Here is a 22,012-nt window from a genome sequence, read left to right on the forward strand (position 1 = left end):
CAAGAAAATCATGGAAGAGGTTGCGTTACGCCCAATAAAAAGTTAGAATGCCTAAGAAATGGAATTCCTATGATCTGCTTCCAGCTGGGGATTGTTTAAAAAAAAAAGGGGAGATGGCTCCTAAAGTAGATAAGGAAAATCTACAATAGCTGTGCTTTCAATTTTCCTGTCTAGGGCTGTCATAAGGCCAAGCCTTGGCTTCGGCTTAAATGGCAAAGGCAGTGGTTGCCTGGTCTGATGCAATGGAAGGAGATTTTTTCAAGAACAGGAATCTCATATGACTCGTATAAAAGACTGCAGTGTTCCTGGAAGCATTGGATATAGGCAAAATATTTACTCCAGGGCATCAGCCCTAACTATACCTGCTCATAGAGCAGTTTAGCTGGGTACGTGGAAGATCTACAGCCACACCACACTGGATATGCCCAATCTCGCCAGATCTTGGAAGCTATGCAGTGTGGGGCCTGGTGAGAAATACCAGATGCTGTAGATGGAATCATTGTCTTGTTCTAAAAATATTCCTTTTTGGTAAGAATTGACAGATATTCCGGAGTCAGAACCAGACTCCAAGAAAGTCAGGTTCCTTCCACATACAGTTCACGCGTTGATATGACACTATCGATAGAAGCCTGTCATAGGCTGAATACCACGTCAGTGTGATTTCAAATTAGGAAACCGTTGAGCTACCAGAAGATCTACAGTGTGGGACTGGTTAGTACTTGGATGACTTACCATACGTAGGATATCGGGGAATACCAGGTGCTGTAGAAAAATTAAAACCATCAGCGGATGGTGTGGGCTCCGCCTGGGAGATCCCAGGTTGGGGGGCCGACTTCATCAGGTCACACAGACCTGGCATGGTATCCCTAGTTATGTTTCGCCTTCAAAACAGCCTATCTCCGCTATAGACGAAGGCCTGACTTTGCAAGAAGCAGGTCAGAAAATTGCTTTGGTCAGGAATAGTCATTCCAGTTCTTCTGGCAAACAAGGACACGTTTTTACTTCAACCTGGCTTAATGGGAAGACAAATGAGTTATTTCGGCTCATGCTAAATCCGAAAAATGCTGAGCAAATACATTTGGAAACAAGGAATCATTATGTTCCTTATGTGTGGCATGGAGCCCGGGTTTTTTTTTATGGATCCCTGGAGATACAGGAGGCTTACCTACATGTTCCTATACGTTTGTCCATCAGTGTTAGCCAAGGTTCGGCTATCCCTCCAGAAAAGCATATTTAGGCCTTACCCTTTGGGTTAGCCACAGTCCCTGGAGTATTTACTAGAAATATGGGAGTAACAGCACCTTATCTCTGCCAGCAGGGGTTAAGTTTTTTTCCCATATCTAGGATCTTTTAATCCTGGCACAGTCACAGAGATTGCTCTTGGCAACAGCAATAACGAGTTTGCAGGGGCAAGTGACTCATAACTTGGGGAAAATCGTCTCCAGTTTCGTCACATCAGATGACTCACTTGGGAGCTGTACTGGATCACGTCTGCAGAGAGTAATTATTTACTTCGCAACAATAAATCCAAGGTTCACGACAGGATTCAAGTATCACCACACAGTCAAACGGTATCCAATCACACAGCAATGCGGGGGTGGGTTTGTTGGTATCTATATCGACGGGAGGAAGTATGCACAATTCCACTCTAGGTCTCTGCATCGTCTGATTCTTACCTAGTAGAATCTACAACCACGCCACACTGGATATGACCAGACTTCATTGGATCATGTAAGATTAGCAGTGTGGGCCTGGTTGGTACCGAGAGAGACCAGCTGGGGAGATACAAGGTGTGGTAAGTAATAATGGATTGCATCAGATAATAAAAACCAACTATGGTACTTACGATAAAAGTAAGAAGGTCATTAGCCTGGTGGCTACAGACATCCCAGCGGGACAATCCTTTTGATATCAGATTAAGACAATTCTGACACTAGGATTAGTGTCAGGGAGATTGTGTTCCCAAAGTGCTGTCTACCAATAAAGCTTGAAACCTCGGGCCATATACAGGGCACCGGTGTAGGCACGGGACAGTCTTCATGTGAAAACCAGTCCAGTTCCGCTCGGACAAGACAACGGCACTGGAGTACCTCTACATTGGGAAGTAACTCTCAGCCGAAAAGGAGATGAAGAAGGTAAGTCACATACCTAAGAGGATGGATTTCATCATCTAAACCTTGTCTGCTGTTTTCAGTCCGAGAATCATAAACGGGTAAATGGACTTTTTCAAGTCGATACACCATTCAGAGGAGTGAATGGGCTCTACACCCAGAGATCTTCCGGACTCTAGAAAACAAGTGGTGCGTGCAAGAGATGTATCTCAGAACGTCTTGGTTGAACAACAAAGTACTCACATATGGGTCAAGAACAAAGGATCCCAGGGCGATCGTTGTGGATGCCTTATCGGTGAGACAGGACCTTCATCTGGCAGATGGGTTTTCCTCTAAATACCCTATTACCCAGGGTGGTGAGTAAATTTAAACAGGAGGAATAGCAGAGAATGGCAATAGATGCTCTACTTTCTGCTTCCTCAACGCCCAGACCTACTAATGCAGGGTACTGGTTATCACAGACATGTGAGTCGGCTGTCTTTGACAGCGTGACCATTGAAACCTTTATCCTCGGGTCAAGAGGATACTTTCAGACAGTTCAGAGCAAGGACACCTTTCTAAGCTCGCATATATCACCAAATATGGCAAGCCTATATTCTTTAGTACAGTGAAAGAAAACCTACAGCCACACCACACTTGATATGCCCAATCTCACCAGATCTGGGAAGCTATGCAGTGTTGGGCCTGGTGAGTACTTGGATGGGGAACATCTGCAAACACCAGCTACTGTAGGTGAATGGCCCCAATAATTTTTTTCAGAGTTCCAGGGTCATAGCATTCCTTCTGACAGGAATGAATGGCTTCCTTGAGAGAAGCAAGGGTCGGTATTGACTGTAAAGTTCCAAAAGTAAATAACCAACTTACAGGATGTGCGTATCTTTTTTTCCAGGGTATGCTGCGCATCAACCTTTGGTTGTTGTTCCTACAGTGCCGTGGGACTTGGTTTGTCCTGAAAATCCTTCAAGTTGCCCCATTTGAACCACTTAATAATATGGATTACAAATGGTTGACAACTAAATTGTCTTTTCTACTGACTGAGTCGTCCGTTAGAAGAATATCAGACTTAGGGATTGTCATATTGTTCCCCAGTTCTGATTATTTATCCAGAGAAAGTAGTTTGCAGAACTAGATTTGGGTATCTTCCTAAGGTGATGACTAACTTCCACCTTAACAAAAGGAAATATTGTCCCGGCCTTTTAGAGTCTGGACCTTTTTCTGCGGGAGAGGCATCGCTGGACGTTATCCGTGCTTTAAGGATCTACGTAGATGGTACCGGTGTCATCAGAGAAGAATATTCTCTTTTCATTCTCTATGGATTTCATACGAGAGGATGACCTGCTGGTAGGCAGACACTGGCAAGATGACTTCATATGACGGAGCATATTTTCAAGCTAATCTCCCTAGTCCAGCTAATGTTCACTCTACTCATAAGGTAGGTCCTTCATGGGCAGCACAATGTGGTGCTTAAACAGAACAGGTATGTAAGGCAGCCATATGGTCTTCCGTTTACACAATCATTAAGACATTATGCTTTGGATACCTTTGCCTCTCACGATGCTGAATTTGGGCGAAGGATTCTCCTGAGCTTCAGGAGCGTCCCCACCGCTAAATTGCTTTGGGAAATCCCATTGTTATCCTGTGGATAACCTGTGGACCCTGCCGGAGAAATATACGTTATGGTAAGAACTTAATGTTGATAACGGTATTTCTCCTAAGTACACATGTTCCACAGGGATCCCACCCTGACTCACCTGATTTGAGAATCATTTTTTTTACTCACTAACCTCTTCCTTCTTGTACGGAAGGGTGTGCATGTGTGTTCTTCTCGCCTGATTAGGGTTCTACATAATTCTCCTACCTTGAGCTTTGGAATACAACTGATTTGCCTGAGCCAGGGGGGCGGGGATATATGGACGGGCCCGTTGCATGCTGGGAGGCCGGAAAGCTTTGACTGGTGCAAATCCGCTGTCGCTCCATCATATCCCATTGTTATCCTGTGGAACCTGTGGACTTAGGAGAAATACCGTTATCATCGGTAAGTTCTTACCATAACAAATATTTTCATCTCCAAAAGTGAGTGCTGGTATCTCTGTCTTCATCACCTGGAGTGTTAATATTAACCCTATTTTGACCTTGCACCACCATTTATTTTGTTTGTTTGAGATATATATATATATATATATATATATATATATATAAAAATATCCGGATGATAGACAGTGTCTATTTAGACAGTTAATAGATAGACACTATATGTTAGACAGACATTTGGTCGACATGAAAAAGATAGACAGTACAACATGTCGACAGGGTCAAAAGGTTGACATGAAAATGGTCGACATAAAAAAGGTTGATACCGTTTTTTTAAATTTTACATGTATTTGGACTTTTTCGTACCTTCTCTAGCCATGTTGGCATAGAGTTGGTTATAACCCGAGCCCGAAGCGTGGTGAGCCCTGCGAGGGGATGCCATTCTACAATTGGGGGTCCCTGATGACAAAATTATCCACATAAACCCCAGAAATGAAAAAAAAAAGTCTACCTTTTTTTATGTCTACGATTTTCATGTCGACCTTTTGACCCTGTTGACCTTTTGACTGTCTAACATGTGGTATCTATCTATTGACTGTCTAACTAGACACTGTCTATATGTTATACCACACCCGCTTGGGCCATGAAGCACTGTTTGTGGACTATTCTGAAAGACGTTCAGATGGACTGATGAATCAAAATTTGAAATCTTTTTGTGTTCACGCAGAGTCTTTGTAAATCACTGAGTAGGCGAAAAGATGATTCCTTTGTGTGTGGTGTTTATGTTCTAAGTGGCGGCTTGCAAAAGCTACCACTTCCCAGAGTTTTTAAGCTAACAACTTTAAATCCCCCCATTTATTGAAGTGGAAGATAAGTATACATAATTGTCAGCAGCATACACAGCAAGAACAATGCAGTTACAGTATAAATGGTACATAACAAGGTACACTGTGGGTAGCTAAAAAAAAATAAAATAAAATACATTTTGTTTTGATATTTTTGGGAAACATCTGATACTGAGTGCAGGATGTTAAATATTATAACCCCGGAGGGGAGCATAAAAAGATGGGGGGTGGAGGTCAGTGAGCCCAGCGCCGTTACAGACAATAACATACAAAATAAGTAAGGGCTGTTATTAGACGAAGAGATGATATGTTGTGAAAGATTCAGGAATTAGAACTATTTGTTTCCAGGGATCTGTCTTTGAAAATAGTGGTACCAGGGACCCCAGACATCATGGAACTGATTTGCCCTATCGTGGAGCAAGGCAGTGATATAGTCCATGGAGGCGCAATATACCAAATCTTATTAATGCAGGGCCTGCATAGAGGGGCATAGGCTATTTCCAGTGCACAGCGAGGAGCAATTTGGTTGCATTAAATATCTGACCACAAAGTTTATTCAAAGATTTAGAGGCCTCTGTGAGTGACTTACATAGTAAAATAAAGGATCGTTAGGAAGAGAGGCTCATAACCCTACTACCAAGTGAAAGGACTTCATTCCAATAAGTAACAATCAAAGGGCAGTTCCAGCAGGTGTGTATGAAAGTGCCTTTGTGTCCACACAGTCTCCAGCAGTGATCTGGAGATTATGGAAAGATATAGTGTAATTTTTCTGGGACCAAATGTACCAGCGAGTATAATTATGTAAAAGGGGAACAAAATTAGCTTAATATAACTGGTCATAAGTCTGTGTGATTTGAACACTCAAGTATCTCATAGATTTTGGATGCCAAATATACTCAACGTTAAGCTCTAAAAGCTGCAATGTCAGCTTTTAGAAGATCAGCTCCAGGAGGGAGTAGATACAGGTTGAGTATCCCATATCCAAATATTCAGAAATACGGAATATTCCGAAATACGGACTTTTTTGAGTGAGAGTGAGATAGTGAAACCTTTGTTTTTTGATGGCTCAATGTACACAAACTTTGTTTAATACTCAGTTATTAAAAATATTGTATTAAATGACCTTCAGGCTGTGTGTATAAGGTATATATGAAACATAAATGAATTGTGTGAATGTACACGCACTTTGTTTAATGCACAAAGTTATAAAAAATATTGGCTAAAATTACCTTCAGGCTGGGTGTATAAGGTGTATATGTGACATAAATGCATTCTGTGCTTAGACTTAGGTCCCATCACCATAATATCTCATTATGGCATGCAATTATTCCAAAATACGGAAAAATCCGATATCCAAAATTCCTCTGGTCCCAAGCATTTTGGATAAGGGATGCTCAACCTGTATAGAGGGTTCAAGGTGTTGGGAGAGCTAAGAAAAAAACATACAAATAATAATGAGTAGTGAGAGTTAGAGGCGATGGTACTCATACATAGGGTCCCACTGTGTGTGTGTGTGTGTGTGTGTGTGTGTGTGTGTGTGGTGGTGGTGGTGAGAGGGAGGTATCAGAAACTGAGTGGACCAGATACCAACCACCCGGAATGTGTACCAGTAAAACATAATAATGAGACAAGTGCCTTACCTGCATTATGAAACTTATGAAAAATATAGAAATATCCATTCCAATAAGTAGACAGAAAACTATGAGAATAGGAGTATATTTAAAAAAAGAAAATAGGTAGAGACCGAATCTCCACCACATTTAACATAAGTATGCCAGAAAGGCCTAGGAACGTAGGGGTAGATGTATTAATCTAGAGAAGGCATAAGGAAGTGATAATCCAGTGATAAGTGCAAAGTGATAAACGCACAAGCCAATCAGCTCCAATATGCAAATTACAGCTAGGAGCTGACTGGCTGGTACGTTTATCACCTTGCACTTATTTTATCACTTCCTTATGCCTTCTCCAGGTTAATAAATCTGCCCCTATGTTCCAGCAAACAACTAATAACTTTCATCAGCCGGATCAAAGGTGAGAAACCCTGGGTCTCTGGCACAATAGCCTCTGAAGTCCATACAGACTGTGAACCGTACAAAACCTCAAAGTATAGCCAGTGTGATAAAGTTGGAGACCTGCCAAGCACTTGGGAAGGAGAACCAGCACCAGCTTCAAAGAGATTAAGGGGTATATGCAATTAGCGGCGAATCGCGGCAATTTTTCGGGCGTTTTTTAATTCGACACAATTCGACCGTCTAATTTCGGCAAGTGGGTGCCGAAATTGACCATATTCAATAAAAAACGGATTCGACAGTCCCGCTGACGAAAAACGGCCGATTTGACGGATTTTGTTCCGATTTTTAAAAAAACGTGAAAAAACCCGAAAAAAAATTGCGTGGGGTCCCCCCTCCAAAGCATAACCAGCCTCGGGCTCTTCGAGCTGGTCCTGGTTCTAAAAATCCGGGGGGGAAATGGACAGGGGATCCCCCGTATTTTTAAAACCAGCACCGGGCTCTGCGCCTGGTGCTGGTGCAAAAAATACGGGGGACAAAAAGAGTAGGGGTCCCCCGTATTTTTTACACCAGCATCGGGCTCCACTAGCTGGACAGATTATGCCACAGCCGGGGGTCACTTTTATACAGCGCCCTGCGGCCGTGGCATTAAATATCCAACTAGTCACCCCTGGCCCGGGTACCCTGGGGGAGTGGGGACCCCTTCAATCAAGGGGTCGTCCCCCCCAGCCACCCAAGGGTCAGGGGTGAAGCCCGAGGCTGTCCCCCCCCATCCAAGGGCTGCGGATTGGGGGCTGATAGCCTTGAGAAAATTACAAGAATATTGTTTTTTCCTGTAGTACTACAAGTCCCAGCAAGCCTCCCCCGCAAGCTGGTACTTGGAGAACCACAAGTACCAGCATGTGGGAGAAAAACGGGCCCGCTGGTACCTGTAGTACTACTGGGGAAAAAATACCCAAATAAAAACAGGAGACACACACCTTGAGAGTAAAACTTTATTTCACACCTGCCGACACACACATACTTACCTATGTTGACCCGCCGACTGCCACGTCTCCTGATCCGACGATCCGGGGTACCTGTGAATAAAATTATACTCACCTCAATCCAGTGTCCAGATATAAATCCTCGTACTTGGCAAAAAAAATAAACGAACACCCGGACCAGCGGACTGAAAGGGGTCCCATGTTTACACATGGGACCCCTTTCCCCGAATGCCGGGACCCCACGTGACTGCTGTCACAGAGGTCCCTTCAGCCAATCAGGAAGCGCTACTTCGTTGCACTCACCTGATTGGCTGTATGCGCGTGTGAGCTCAGACAGCGCATCGCACAGCTCCCTCCATTACTTTCAATGGTGGGAACTTTGCCGTCAGCGGTGGGGTTACTCGCGGTCAGCCGCTGACCGCGGGTGACCTCACCGCTAACCGCAAAGTTCCCACCATTGAGTATAATGGAGAGGCTTTGCGATGCGCTGTCTGACAGCTCAGACGTGCAGCCAATCAGCAGAGTGCCAGGACGTTGCGCTCGCTGATTGGCTTAAGAGACCTTTCTGTGACAGCAGTCACGGAGGGGGTCTCTGCATTCGGGGAAAGGAATCCCATGTGTAAACATGGGACCCCTCTCAGTCCGGCTTGGTCGGGTGTTCGTTTATTTTTTTTGCCAAGTACGAGGATTTATATCTGGACACTGGATTGAGGTGAGTATAATTTTATTCACAGGTACCCCGGATCGTCGGATCAGGAGACGTGGCAGTCGGCGGGTCAACATAGGTAAGTATGTGTGTGTCGGCAGGTGTGAAATAAAGTTTTACTCTCAAGGTGTGTGTCTCCTGTTTTTATCCCGCATGCTGGTACTTGTGGTTCTCCAAGTACCAGCTTGCAGGGGAGGCTTGCTGGGATTTGTAGTACTACAGGAAAAAACAATATTCTTGTCATTTTCTCAAGGCTATCAGCCCCCCATCCGCAGCCCTTGGATGGGGGGGACAGCCTCGGGCTTCACCCCTGGCCCTTGGGTGGCTGGGGGGGGGACCCCTTGATTGAAGGGGTCCCCACTCCCCCAGGGTATCCCGGCCAGGGGTGACTAGTTGGGTATTTAATGCCACGGCCGCAGGGCGCTGTATAAAAGCGACCCCCGGCTGTGGCATTATCTGTCCAGCTAGTGGAGCCCGATGCTGGTGTAAAAAATACGGGGGACCCCTACGCTTTTTGTCCCCCGTATTTTTTGCACCAGCACCAGGCGCAGAGCCCGGTGCTGGTTTTAAAAATACGGGGGATCCCCTGTCCATTTTTCCCCCGGAATTTTAGAACCAGGACCGGCTCGAAGAGCCCGAGGCTGGTTATGCTTTGGAGGGGGGACCCCACGCCATTTTTTTCCGGGATTTTACCATTCCATCTAAAAAAATATATATAAATAATACTTGTGCCTCCCAAATAGACAAACCAAGTACCTAATCCCTTCTAATATAAATAGATATGCTATTACCAATAAAAAAAACACCAAAAAAAACATGTTTTAAATTTTTTTTTATTAGATTCACCCACCAAAGTGTGGCGGATTGAAAATGACGAATTTACTGTCTAAAAGCACTGTTGTCGAATTTCCAAACTTCAATTGAATATACTTTTGTCGAATTGCCGCATTTGTACCATTGCAGAAATGTCGAATTTGACAAATGTCGAATTTCAAAAAGTCGAATTTTGAAAGTCCGTATTTTTGACGGAAAGTACTGAATTGCATTGTCGATTTTTTTTTGGGGGCGAAAAAGTCCCGTTTTTCGACAATTTCGGGAATTCGACCGCAATTGCATATACCCCTAAGTCTGTGAATCAACTCAATTCCTTCTTTAGGGTCTCTCACCAATACAGGGTGACCATTTACCTCAACAATCAGATGGAAGGAGAAACCCCACTTAGCTATTGTCCTGCAAGATCTTGGTGGCTTCCTGAAGGTCCCTGTATTTGAGAATGGTAGAAGTAGGTAAATTCTGGAAGATCAGCAGGTGAGACCCTTTGAAGAAGATGTGAGGTGTTGTTCTACTGGCGTTGGCTAGTTGGTCTTTGACTTTAAACTACAGGAATTTCAGCACAATTTCTCAGCAGGTCTTCTTTAGGCTTAGGTCTGAGAACTCTGTGAGCACGTTCATTAAGCAGAGATTGCTCAAAAAGTGTAGGTACAATCATCTGTAATAAACGTCTCAGATACAACTCCAAGTTTTGTGGAGCCACTCAATTTCTGTGGGTTGTTTCTCTCTCATCTATTTTGGAGGTTTTTTGTTTTTTTTTATCCAGGAGAAACTTGAGTTCTCAATACAGGTAATTTATATTGTGGGAGGCCTTTTGCAAGCCTTTAAAGTTCAGCAAAGTACTCAATATACAATTATCTAGCTGATAATCTGCCAGATCTAGCTGGTTGGAATGAAACCTGGTAATAATGGATGAGCGCAAATGACAATCGACCATTTGCTCCCAAACACTGGAAAACTAACAAAACCTGTCATTCATACAAATTGGTTAAACACAAATTTAACTTGGATGAACGACTGTTTTTGTGTATTTTGCAGCGTTTGGGAGCAAATGGTCAATTGCCATTTGCTCTCCTCCATTACCAAATTTTCATTCCAACCAGCTAAATCTGGCAGATTATCTGACAGATAATTGTTTAGCGTGTACCTAGGCTAAACGTCTGCTTTGGTTTCAACTGCGGCAGTGCAACTGGAGAGAGAGAGAAGCCAACTTAGTATGAAGATCCACCGACAGATAAGAGTCAGAGCACGAGAAGTATTGCAGAATTTTCTGCTGGGTGCCCTTTATCCCATTGGTAGTGTTCTTGTGCATAGTGAGGTGAAACTGAAGAAAATATCTTAAGCAGGTATAGCAGAAAGAATTCTGGGTGGAAAGGCAAATAGCACCTTCAGCACATAACAAACTGAGTCAATCCACTTGAAAGATCCTATGAGGCAATGGGTAATGCAGCAGATTGTAGTGAATACAGCTGGGTTGAGTGTAGTGCTGTATTAGGACTAAGCTCAAAAATGTGAAAAAGCCAAAGCCTTTATTAGCCAAACACCCCATGATTTGCAAGTAACAACATTAGGCCCTATTTGTCTGTTACCATCAGTGCGTACGCACATGTCCCGTTCAGCTTTTTTTTTTTTTTTTTTTTTTTTTTTTTTTTTGCTGTATCCCGGGTCAATGGCTGGCACCCAGAACCAAATGGCTACCACCACAGCACTTTGCAGTCCCATGCAATACCTTTTAGTCTGCACTTAGTTGGTCAAGGGTTCATATTGTAGCAATATAGTGACATACCCCCAGGGTGTGTCAGAGACACCTTTATGGGAAAGGAAGAAGACTGTAGGCTTCAAATCATGGATTGGCCAGCCTAGTCTCCAGACTTAATACCCCATTGAGCTGGTTTGGGATGAGCCAAAAAATGGAAAACACGATTTGTGGGAGCTTCTGCAACAGTGTTGGGAAGAACTGCATGAACAACATTTGTTTTCCATAGTAAAGAAGAAGAAAAAAGCGACAAGTGTGCTCAGCGATTATATCTGCAACAGGTGGCTACTTTGATCAGTCAAATATGAACATTACATTTTATTAAACAAAATAATTCTACAATTATTTTATTTCATTTTTTTTTTTTTTTTTATCTCCAGTTCATTTTCTCTATGCTTTAAATGCAAAAAAATTATGGTGTTCTGAAACTTTTGACTATATGTTTGACTTATATGTTTCTGTTTGCATTCATCGTACAAAGATATTTTCACTGTCCAGCACACAGGTGCAATAAATTATTCCATTTAGCTTTAATCAGCAGAGAAGAAGGGTGATATGACTAACAATATTTTTGCACTTTTGCAGCTATGTCCGTAAATGACGCTTCCCCATGGTGTGTGCAGACAATGTTGTTCTTCCCATCAGGGAGAGCTAAAAAGAGAAAATGCAAATCATAAATAATGTTCCAGTTTAAATAATTTACTAGCTAATGTGCAATCAAGAAATGATTATGCTATTAATTTATTTTATTTTTGTACAATTTTTTGTTTTAGCTTCAAAAAGATGTTTCATCTGTACCTACCTGGATGTGAAGAAGACAGCTAGAATTGGACTTTCTTATTGTAGATCTTGGAAGCATTGTATCTTTTTATGGCTGTTATTCCAGAAACCGCACTTTTATTCAGTTCTACGAGAGTGAAACTATCAATAAAACTCTGTATAGAATGTGTTTCTCTGTGTCACAGGGTTAAATCACTTTTTCCTTGCATGTTATGCAAAGTGTAGTAATGAACACTTCCCTTGTACATTATTTTTGTAAATATTAGATGTTACATATATATATACATATTAAAGCTGCTTTCAATAAATTAATTGTCTTATACTGTAGTTTATTGGTTCCTTGGTTGTGACTCTGCATGGAAGCAACATACACAATCAAGTATTATAGCAGTGGTTTCCAAAAAAATTTTAATCATTGCACCCTAGACAATCAGAATTCTTTTGACGGCACCCCTAGGCAAAATGTTTCTTATTGAGATATTTAGAAATAAATATTTAAGTAAGTTGTGTTATGTCATCCTAAGGTTCAGTTGTGTGGTGAGGGACAAGATTTACTTCTATTTGTCCACACATTTTATGACTGACAGCCACCAGCTCTGGTTTTGCCTATTACATTGACCATAAATAATTTGAATTGGTCCTGGACCACCAATTCAAGGCACCCCTGCAAGTGTCCTGAGGCACCCCAGGCTGCCTTGGCACACAGTTTGAGAACCACTGATCTATAGGTATATTTGTTCCCCAATGACTATAAATCAAAAGTGTATGAACATTTAGAAATGTGTTCATTCAGGTCAGGCTTTTTTAAGTAACTTAAAGATTTCCAGATGTTGAATGAGCATTTTCCGGTATAGTCAATCTGGGGGACGCTCTATAACTCTGGGTTATGTATCTGACCTATTGGAGTCTTGCACTAAACAATCAACTGACTCCTTCCCCTACATAACCCCTCCTATCGCCTCCCTTCGTCAGTCTTGTTTTAGTACGGTAGGAGAAAGGCATGCTGTAACAGCTTAGGTTTTTCTTTTTCATCCACTAGGGGCCACTGGCGTACTCTTGGGATATGGACGGGCATTAGCAGGGATAGGCACATTGAAACATTTAAATTAGCAACCCTCCTCCCATTCCATACTCCCAAGATGCCTCAGTGGGTTTTTTTGTGCCTACTAGGGAAGGCACGTTCTGGACTTTTACTTTTTTTTTTTTTTTACAAAACTTTTTCTTTTTCAAGTCACAGCCCCTTCCCAGCTTACTGAGAGGCTTGGGTCCAGGACTGTGTGTGCTGCTACAAGAGGCAAAAAGGCTGGTCAGCGCTTACATGAGAAGCACCGCCAAAGACCTTAATCAGCGCTAGCTGATTTCAGCCTTGGCTGCAGGAGCAGGTCGGTGCTTACTGAGAAACCCCATCAGAGCCTCCAGACCCCAGCAGAAGGTAAGGTGTGGGCGGTGAGCTCATGCTGCCACCGCACTGTGTCCGTTTTAACTATGGGCAGCCTGTAGTGGTGGTCAGCTCTTGCTGCCACCGCTCCGTGTGTGGGAGGTTATAGTGTGATTGCCAGAGCTGCGTTCGTCACCTCTCTCCCCAGATTTGCTCCTGTTCGGCCCCGCTGCTGCACTATGTAGGCGGATAGTAGCACTGTTGCAGCTTAGTGGGGGTATAGCCGCCGGGCTGCGCCATCATCCTGCTCCCCAGTCTCTTACAGCTGGCCGGGTCTTCCTGTGCTCGGCAGGAAAGCAGCTCACTGCACTGAATAACAGTAAGCAGTGGGGGAGATGTATTGGCGGCCCTAATCCCGCGATTCCCCTTAGATAATGGGGAGGTGGCCATGGCCGGTGTGCTTACTGTTACTAGATATGTAGACCTGTTTGCATAGTCTAAGGGTGCAAAACAGGCTATTGAACCTATGCTAACAATATTTCTCTGACGTCCTAGTGGATGCTGGGACTCCGTCCAGGACCATGGGGAATAGCGGCTCCGCAGGAGACAGGGCACAAAATTTAAAAGTTTGACCACTAGGTGGTGTGTACTGGCTCCTCCCCCCATGACCCTCCTCCAAGCCTCAGTTAGGTTTTTGTGCCCGTCCGAGCAGGGTGCAATCTAGGTGGCTCTCCTAAAGAGCTGCTTAGAAAAAGTTTGTTAGGTTTTTTATTTTCAGTGAGTCCTGCTGGCAACAGGCTCACTGCAACGAGGGACTTAGGGGAGAAGAAGTGAACTCACCTGCGTGCAGGATGGATTTGCTTCTTAGGCTACTGGACACTAGCTCCAGAGGGACGATCACAGGTACAGCCTGGATGGGTCACCGGAGCCGCGCCGCCGACCCCCTTGCAGATGCCGAATAGAGAAGAGGTCCAGAAACCGGCGGCAGAAGACGTCTCAGTCTTCATGAGGTAGCGCACAGCACTGCAGCTGTGCGCCATTGCTCTCCGCACACTTCACACCAGCGGTCACTGAGGGTGCAGGGCGCTGGGGGGGGCGCCCTGGGCAGCAATGTAATATACCTATTCTGGCTAAAATATATCACATATAGTCCCTGGGGCTATATGGATGTATTTAACCCCTGCCAGGTTCCAAAAAAAACCGGGAGAAGAAGCCCGCCGAAAAGGGGGCGGGGCCTATTCTCCTCAGCACACAGCGCCATTTTCCTGCCCAGCTCCGCTGCGAGGAAGGCTCCCAGGACTCTCCCCTGCACTGCACTACAGAAACAGGGTAAAAACAGAGAGGGGGGGCACTTATTGGCGATATTTATAATATTTGAGCTGCTATAAAGGGAACACACTTATTAAGGTTGTCCCTATATATATTTATAGCGCTTGGGTGTGTGCTGGCAAACTCTCCCTCTGTCTCCCCAAAGGGCTAGTGGGGTCCTGTCTTCTATCAGAGCATTCCCTGTGTGTCTGCTGTGTGTCGGTACGTGTGTGTCGACATGTATGAGGACGATGTTGGCGTGGAGGCGGAGCAATTGCCTGTAATGGTGATGTCACCCCCTAGGGAGTCGACACCAGAATGGATGGCTTTGTTTATGGAATTACGGGATAGTGTCAGCACGCTACAAAAGTCGGTTGACGACATGAGACAGCCGGCAAACCAGTTAGTACCTGTCCAGGCGTCTCAGACACCGTCAGGGGCTGTAAAACGCCCTTTACCTCAGTCGGTCGACACAGACCCAGACACTGACACTGAATCCAGTGTCGACGGTGAAGAAACAAACGTATTTTCCAGTAGGGCCACACGTTATATGATCACGGCAATGAAGGAGGCTTTGCATATCTCTGATACTGCAAGTACCACAAAAAGGGGTATTATGTGGGGTGTGAAAAAACTACCGATAGTTTTTCCTGAATCAGAGGAACTGAATGAAGTGTGTGATGAAGCGTGGGTTACCCCAGATAGAAAACTGCTAATTTCAAAGAAGTTATTGGCATTATACCCTTTCCCGCCAGAGGTTAGGGCGCGCTGGGAAACACCTCCTAGGGTGGATAAGGCGCTCACACGCTTATCAAAGCAAGTGGCGTTACCGTCTCCTGATACGGCCGCCCTCAAGGATCCAGCTGATAGGAGGCTGGAGAATACATTAAAAAGTATATACACACATACGGGTGTTATACTGAGACCAGCAATCGCCTCAGCCTGGATGTGCAGTGCTGGCGTGGCTTGGTCGGAGTCACTGTCTGAAAATATTGATACCCTGGATAGGGACAGTATTTTACTGACTATAGAGCAGTTAAAGGATGCATTTCTTTATATGCGAGATGCACAGAGAGATATTTGCACTCTGGCATCAAGAGTAAGTGCGATGTCCATATCTGCCAGAAGAAGTTTATGGACGCGCCAGTGGTCAGGTGATGCGGATTCCAAACGACATGACGCTGGGACCTTACAAGCAGACTCAGGGGCGGTGGGGGGTCGCCTCAAACATTTCAGCGCACAGTGGGCTCACTCGCAGGTGGACCCCTGGATCCTGCAGGTAGTATCTCAGGGTTACAGGTTGGAATTCGAGAAGTCCCCTCCTCGCCGTTTCCTAAAGTCTGCTTTGCCAACGTCTCCCTCCGACAGGGCGACGGTATTGGAGGCCATTCACAAGCTGTATTCTCAGCAGGTGATAGTCAAGGTACCCCTCCTACACCAAGGGTACCTCAGGTTAGTGGTCCAAAACTGTCATTATCAGTTTCAGACGCTGCTGTTTGGGTTGTCCACGGCACCCCGGGTCTTTACCAAGGTAATGGCCGAAATGATGATCCTTCTTCGAAGAGAAGGCGTCTTAATTATCCCTTACTTGGACGATCTCCTGATAAGGGCAAGATCCAGAGAACAGCTGGAGGTCGGAGTAGCACTAACCCAAGTAGTGCTCCAACAACACGGGTGGATTCTGAATTTTCCAAAATCCCAACTGATCCCGACGACACGTCTGTTGTTCCTAGGGATGATTCTGGACACTGTTCAGAAAAAGGTATTTCTTCCGGAGGAGAAAGCCAGGGAGTTATCCGATCTAGTCAGGAACCTCCTAAAACCAGGAAAAGTATCTGTGCATCAATGCACAAGAGTCCTGGGAAAAATGGTAGCTTCTTACGAAGCGATTCCATTCGGCAGATTCCATGCACGAACTTTTCAGTGGGATCTGCTGGACAAATGGTCCGGATCGCATCTGCAGATGCATCAGCGGATAAAATTGTCCACAAGGACAAGAGTGTCTCTGCTATGGTGGTTGCAGAGTGCTCATCTGTTAGAGGGCCGCAGATTCGGCATACAGAACTGGGTCCTAGTGACCACGGATGCCAGCCTGAGAGGCTGGGGAGCGGTCACACAGGGAAGAAACTTCCAGGGCGTGTGGTCAAGCCTGGAGACGTCTCTTCACATAAATATACTGGAGCTAAGAGCAATCTACAATGCTCTAAGCCTGGCAAAACCTCTGCTTCAGGGTCAGCCGGTGTTGATTCAGTCGGACAACATCACGGCAGTCGCCCACGTAAACAGACAGGGCGGCACAAGAAGCAGGAGGGCAATGGCAGAAGCTGCAAGGATTCTCCGCTGGGCAGAAAATCATGTGTTAGCACTGTCAGCTGTGTTCATCCCGGGAGTGGACAACTGGGAAGCAGACTTCCTCAGCAGACACGATCTGCACCCGGGAGAGTGGGGACTTCATCCAGAAGTCTTCCACATGATTGTGGTCCATTGGGAAAGACCAATGGTGGACATGATGGCGTCCCGCCTCAACAAAAAACTGGACAGGTATTGCGCCAGGTCAAGAGACCCTCAGGCAATAGCTGTAGACGCTCTGGTAACACCATGGGTGTACCAGTCAGTGTATGTGTTTCCTCCTCTGCCTCTCATACCAAAAGTACTGAGAATTATACGGCAAAGGGGAGTAAGAACGATACTCGTGGCTCCGGATTGGCCAAGAAGAACTTGGTACCCGGAACTTCAGGAGATGCTCACGGAAGATCCGTGGCCTCTACCTCTAAGACGGGACCTGCTTCAGCAGGGACCGTGTCTATTCCAAGACTTACCGCGGCTGCGTTTGACGGCATGGCGGTTGAACGCCGAATCCTAAGGGAAAAAGGCATTCCGGAAGAGGTCATCCCTACCCTGGTAAAAGCCAGGAAGGAGGTGACTGCACAACATTATCACCGCATTTGAAGAAAATATGTTGCGTGGTGTGAGGCCAGGAAGGCCCCGACGGAGGAATTTCAACTGGGTCGATTCCTACATTTCCTGCAAACAGGATTGTCTATGGGCCTCAAATTAGGGTCCATTAAGGTTCAAATTTCGGCCCTGTCGATTTTCTTCCAGAAAGAATTGGCTTCAGTTCCTGAAGTCCAGACTTTTGTAAAAGGAGTACTACATATACAGCCCCCGGTTGTGCCCCCAGTGGCACCGTGGGATCTTAATGTAGTTTTGGATTTTCTCAAATCCCATTGGTTTGAGCCACTCAAATCGGTGGATTTGAAATATCTTACATGGAAAGTAACCATGCTACTGGCCCTGGCTTCAGCCAGGAGAGTGTCAGAATTGGCGGCTTTATCGTATAAAAGCCCATATCTGATTTTCCATTCGGACAGGGCAGAACTGCGGACGCGTCCTCACTTTCTGCCTAAGGTGGTTTCAGCGTTTCACCTGAACCAGCCTATTGTGGTGCCTGCGGCTACTAGCGATTTGGAGGATTCCAAGTTGCTGGACGTTGTCAGAGCATTAAAAATATATATTTCAAGGACGGCTGGAGTCAGAAAATCTGACTCGCTGTTTATACTGTATGCACCCAACAAGCTGGGTGCTCCTGCTTCTAAGCAGACGATTGCTCGTTGGATTTGTAGCACAATTCAACTTGCACATTCTGTGGCAGGCCTGCCACAGCCTAAATCTGTCAAGGCCCATTCCACAAGGAAGGTGGGCTCATCTTGGGCGGCTGCCCGAGGGGTCTCGGCATTACAACTCTGCCGAGCAGCTACGTGGTCAGGGGAGAACACGTTTGTAAAATTCTACAAATTTGATACCCTGGCTAAGGAGGACCTGGAGTTCTCTCATTCGGTGCTGCAGAGTCATCCGCACTCTCCCGCCCGTTTGGGAGCTTTGGTATAATCCCCATGGTCCTGACGGAGTCCCAGCATCCACTAGGACGTCAGAGAAAATAAGATTTTACTTACCGATAAATCTATTTCTCGTAGTCCGTAGTGGATGCTGGGCGCCCATCCCAAGTGCGGATTGTCTGCAATACTTGTACATAGTTATTGTTACAAAAAAATCGGGTTGTTATTGTTGTGAGCCGTCTGTTCAGAGGCTCCTACGTTTGTCATACTGTTAACTGGGTTCAGATCACAAGTTGTACGGTGTGATTGGTGTGGCTGGTATGAGTCTTACCCGGGATTCAAAATCCTTCCTTATTGTGTACGCTCGTCCGGGCACAGTATCCTAACTGAGGCTTGGAGGAGGGTCATGGGGGGAGGAGCCAGTACACACCACCTAGTGGTCAAACTTTTAAATTTTGTGCCCTGTCTCCTGCGGAGCCACTATTCCCCATGGTCCTGACGGAGTCCCAGCATCCACTACGGACTACGAGAAATAGATTTATCGGTAAGTAAAATCTTATTATTAGTTTATTATAAATATATGGGTATAATGTTTAAAAATAAAAAAAGAGCACATGGTGTGGACGCTTATAATGACTTCCTGCTTCTTCCTGCAGGAATTTGGTGTCAGTCCTACAACACACAGCCACTGGAGGGGGCAGGGGTGTTAGTAGGTTTTTCAGTGAAGCACAAACTTAACAGAACTTAGTCTGTACCAGGATGCAGTGCACTTGGTCTTATACACACTTCAGTTATTTTTTACTGAGTTGTGAGTACTTTCTTTTGTTTCACTGTATTACTGTCTGTGTATACAAAGTTGAATTTGGAACCGCACTAGTGTTAATGATCTAAGCAAGATGTATGAATAGTATAAGAAAACCAATATAAATGCAGTTAGAAAAAATGTGATTATGAACTGCTAATGATTGGCGGTGCTCCCAGGAATTTTGTAGATTAGACTACAGTTGAAAAGGAGAGACAAGACAAAAAACCCTTGTTTGGGAGCACTCTTTTGTATTAAATTAAATAATGTAGGTAAAGTAAATGATAAATGAGATAAAACTTAACCTTTAATTGTTTCTCAAATAAAAGGAAGAAAAAAGGGCGAATAATAAGACAATTAAAGGACTCGTGTCTGGTGTTACAGCAAAAAGAAACTTGTTTTACTGTCTGTGTGCATGATGACTGGAAAAGCAAACGCAAAATCAAAAAAGCAGCTTGTCTGCGATAACTGATAATGTCTTACGTGATGAAACTTCCACTTGCACAGTGTGTCTTAAAAATTCGGGTCCAAATAAGGACCTCTGCCCTGATCCTTCTTGGGCTGCGATGGCAGGTGTGATGGCTGATTTGGCGTCAGAATTGTTAGCTGCATGGAAGGACCGTGAGACCGCAAAGTCTGATACAAGGTCAGTGCCGTCTGAGCAGCCAGAGTGGGCTAAGGATATTTCGAGAACCTTGCAGGGTTTACAAAGTCCATGAATAGTTCAAATCCTAAGAGTAGTTATCGTTTGTTTCATATTTTACCGGGTTTCCTCGATTTTATACTCTGACAATTCAATGCCAGACATGGTATCTCAGGAAGTAGAGAAGGAAGGTGAATTTGGCCAGGAATCAGATAGTGAGGTCACTGAGAGCCCGGGCATTGATGATCTCATCAGGGTGGTATACCAGGTGCTAGATTTCACTGAGACAGAGGAGCCTCTGTCAAAAGATGAGGTTTTATTTGCAAAAAGACAAAGGGCGATTGTGTGTTTTCCTTTTTCAGATTCTCTTAATAAGCAGTTAATGGAAGCATGGCAAAATCCAGATAAACGCTTTTCCATGCCAAGGCCATTTCTGTCTAACTACTCTTTCCCACAGTCTATGACAACTAAATGGGAAAATTTACCACTAGTGGATTCTTCGGTTTCAAAACTTTCAAAGTAGTTAACCATTCCAGTCCCAGCTGCAACGACCCTTAAAGACCCGTCGGCGCATAAGCTAGAAGCAATGCTAAAGTCCATTTATACAGCGGCAGGGGTGTTGCTTAGACTTGCTTTAGTTGGAGTTTGGGTTAACAAGGCTGTAGTAGCATGGGCAAAACAGCTCTGGTTAGGCCTACAATAAGTCCTTTCCTCAGACCAGCTTATAATTCTAAACGATCGCATTTGTGAATTGGCTGAGTATTTGGCTATGGCATCTATGGATGTTGGACAACTCAGTTCTCGGATTTCAGCCTCTATTATTGCGGCCCGTCGGGCGCTTTGGTTGTGGTCTTGGTAGGCCGTCGGTGAGTCGAAACGAAGAAGAGGCGTTGCCTTATACGGGTGATATGTTATTTGGTCCTGAATTGGACAAGTGGATTTCTCAGGCTACTGGAGGAAAATCTGTGTTCTTACCGTTGCCTGCACCAGTACCTGAAAGGAAGTACTCTGGACCAGCGTTCAGATCCTTTAGACCTCAGTCCTTTTGAGGCCGTGCTCGAGGAACATCCGAACAGAGTAGATGTGGTAGAAGCCGTGGTTAGCAACAAACCACTGACCGTCGTCGAGAAACATAGCCAGCTGACAAACCAGTGGCATGACGGACTTCTAGCGAATCTCGTATCTTCAGTGGTGGGAGCACATCTTCAAACATTTCACTTGGCGTGGTTTCAGACATCCACACATGGGTGCAAGAGTTACAAAATAGAGTTCGATTGTCTACCACCAAGGCGGTTTTTCAAGACAGGTCTGCCTGTGTCAGAGGACAAGAAGGCAGTTCTGAAGACCGCTTTTCAGTCTCTCGTAGATCGAGCAGTTTTGATTCAGGTACCAGTACACCAACAAGGTCAAGGGTTTTATTCCAATCTTTTTGTAGTACCAAAGCCGGACGGCTCAGTCAGACCGGTATTGAACCTAAAGGGGCGCGATCAGTATGTCACTTAATACAGATTCAAGATGGAATCACTGCGGTGATGATTGCAAGTTTAGAACCACAGGAAATCATGATTTCGCTAGATATCAAGGATGCATACTTACACATTCCAATTTGGCCACCGCATCAGGCCTACTTAAGGTTTGCAGTACAACAAAACCATTATCAATTTCAGGCACTACCGTTTGGCCTCTCATCAGCTCCTCGGGTATTCACAAAAGTGATGTCTGTGATGATTGCTCATCTCAGATTCCTTGGAGTGATAATAGTTCCGTACTTAGACGACCTATTCATCAAGGCTTCGTCTCAACAAATACTCCTTCAAAATGCCTTACTAACGTAGAATGTCCTAGTTCAGCACGGTTGGATTGTCAACTTAAAAAAAAATCAAGCCTTGACCCGTCTCAACAAATTCAATTTCTGGGAATGATTCTGGATACGGTAGATAAACTAATTTACCTTCCAGAGGTGAAAGCACAAATTATTCGTCATCTGGTA

The 22,012-nt window shown here is 44.8% G+C and overlaps 1 protein-coding gene across 4 annotated transcripts in view; it reads left to right on the forward strand.

Moving 5' to 3' along the window:
• The window catches only part of SNX14 (sorting nexin 14), a 328,243-nt gene extending 315,880 nt beyond the window's left edge, over nt 1–12,363 (forward strand). For all 4 annotated transcript variants that reach the window (XM_063916961.1, XM_063916962.1, XM_063916965.1 and 1 more), the window contains one exon: nt 12,049–12,363. In XM_063916961.1, coding sequence (XP_063773031.1) covers nt 12,049–12,087 — 39 coding nt within the window. In that variant the 3' untranslated portion in view covers nt 12,088–12,363. The remainder of the gene's footprint in view (nt 1–12,048) is intronic.
• Nucleotides 12,364–22,012: the final 9,649 nt, after the last annotated feature.

The sequence above is a fragment of the Pseudophryne corroboree genome, chromosome 4 (genome assembly GCF_028390025.1).
Source record: "Pseudophryne corroboree isolate aPseCor3 chromosome 4, aPseCor3.hap2, whole genome shotgun sequence".
NCBI lineage: Eukaryota > Metazoa > Chordata > Amphibia > Anura > Myobatrachidae > Pseudophryne > Pseudophryne corroboree.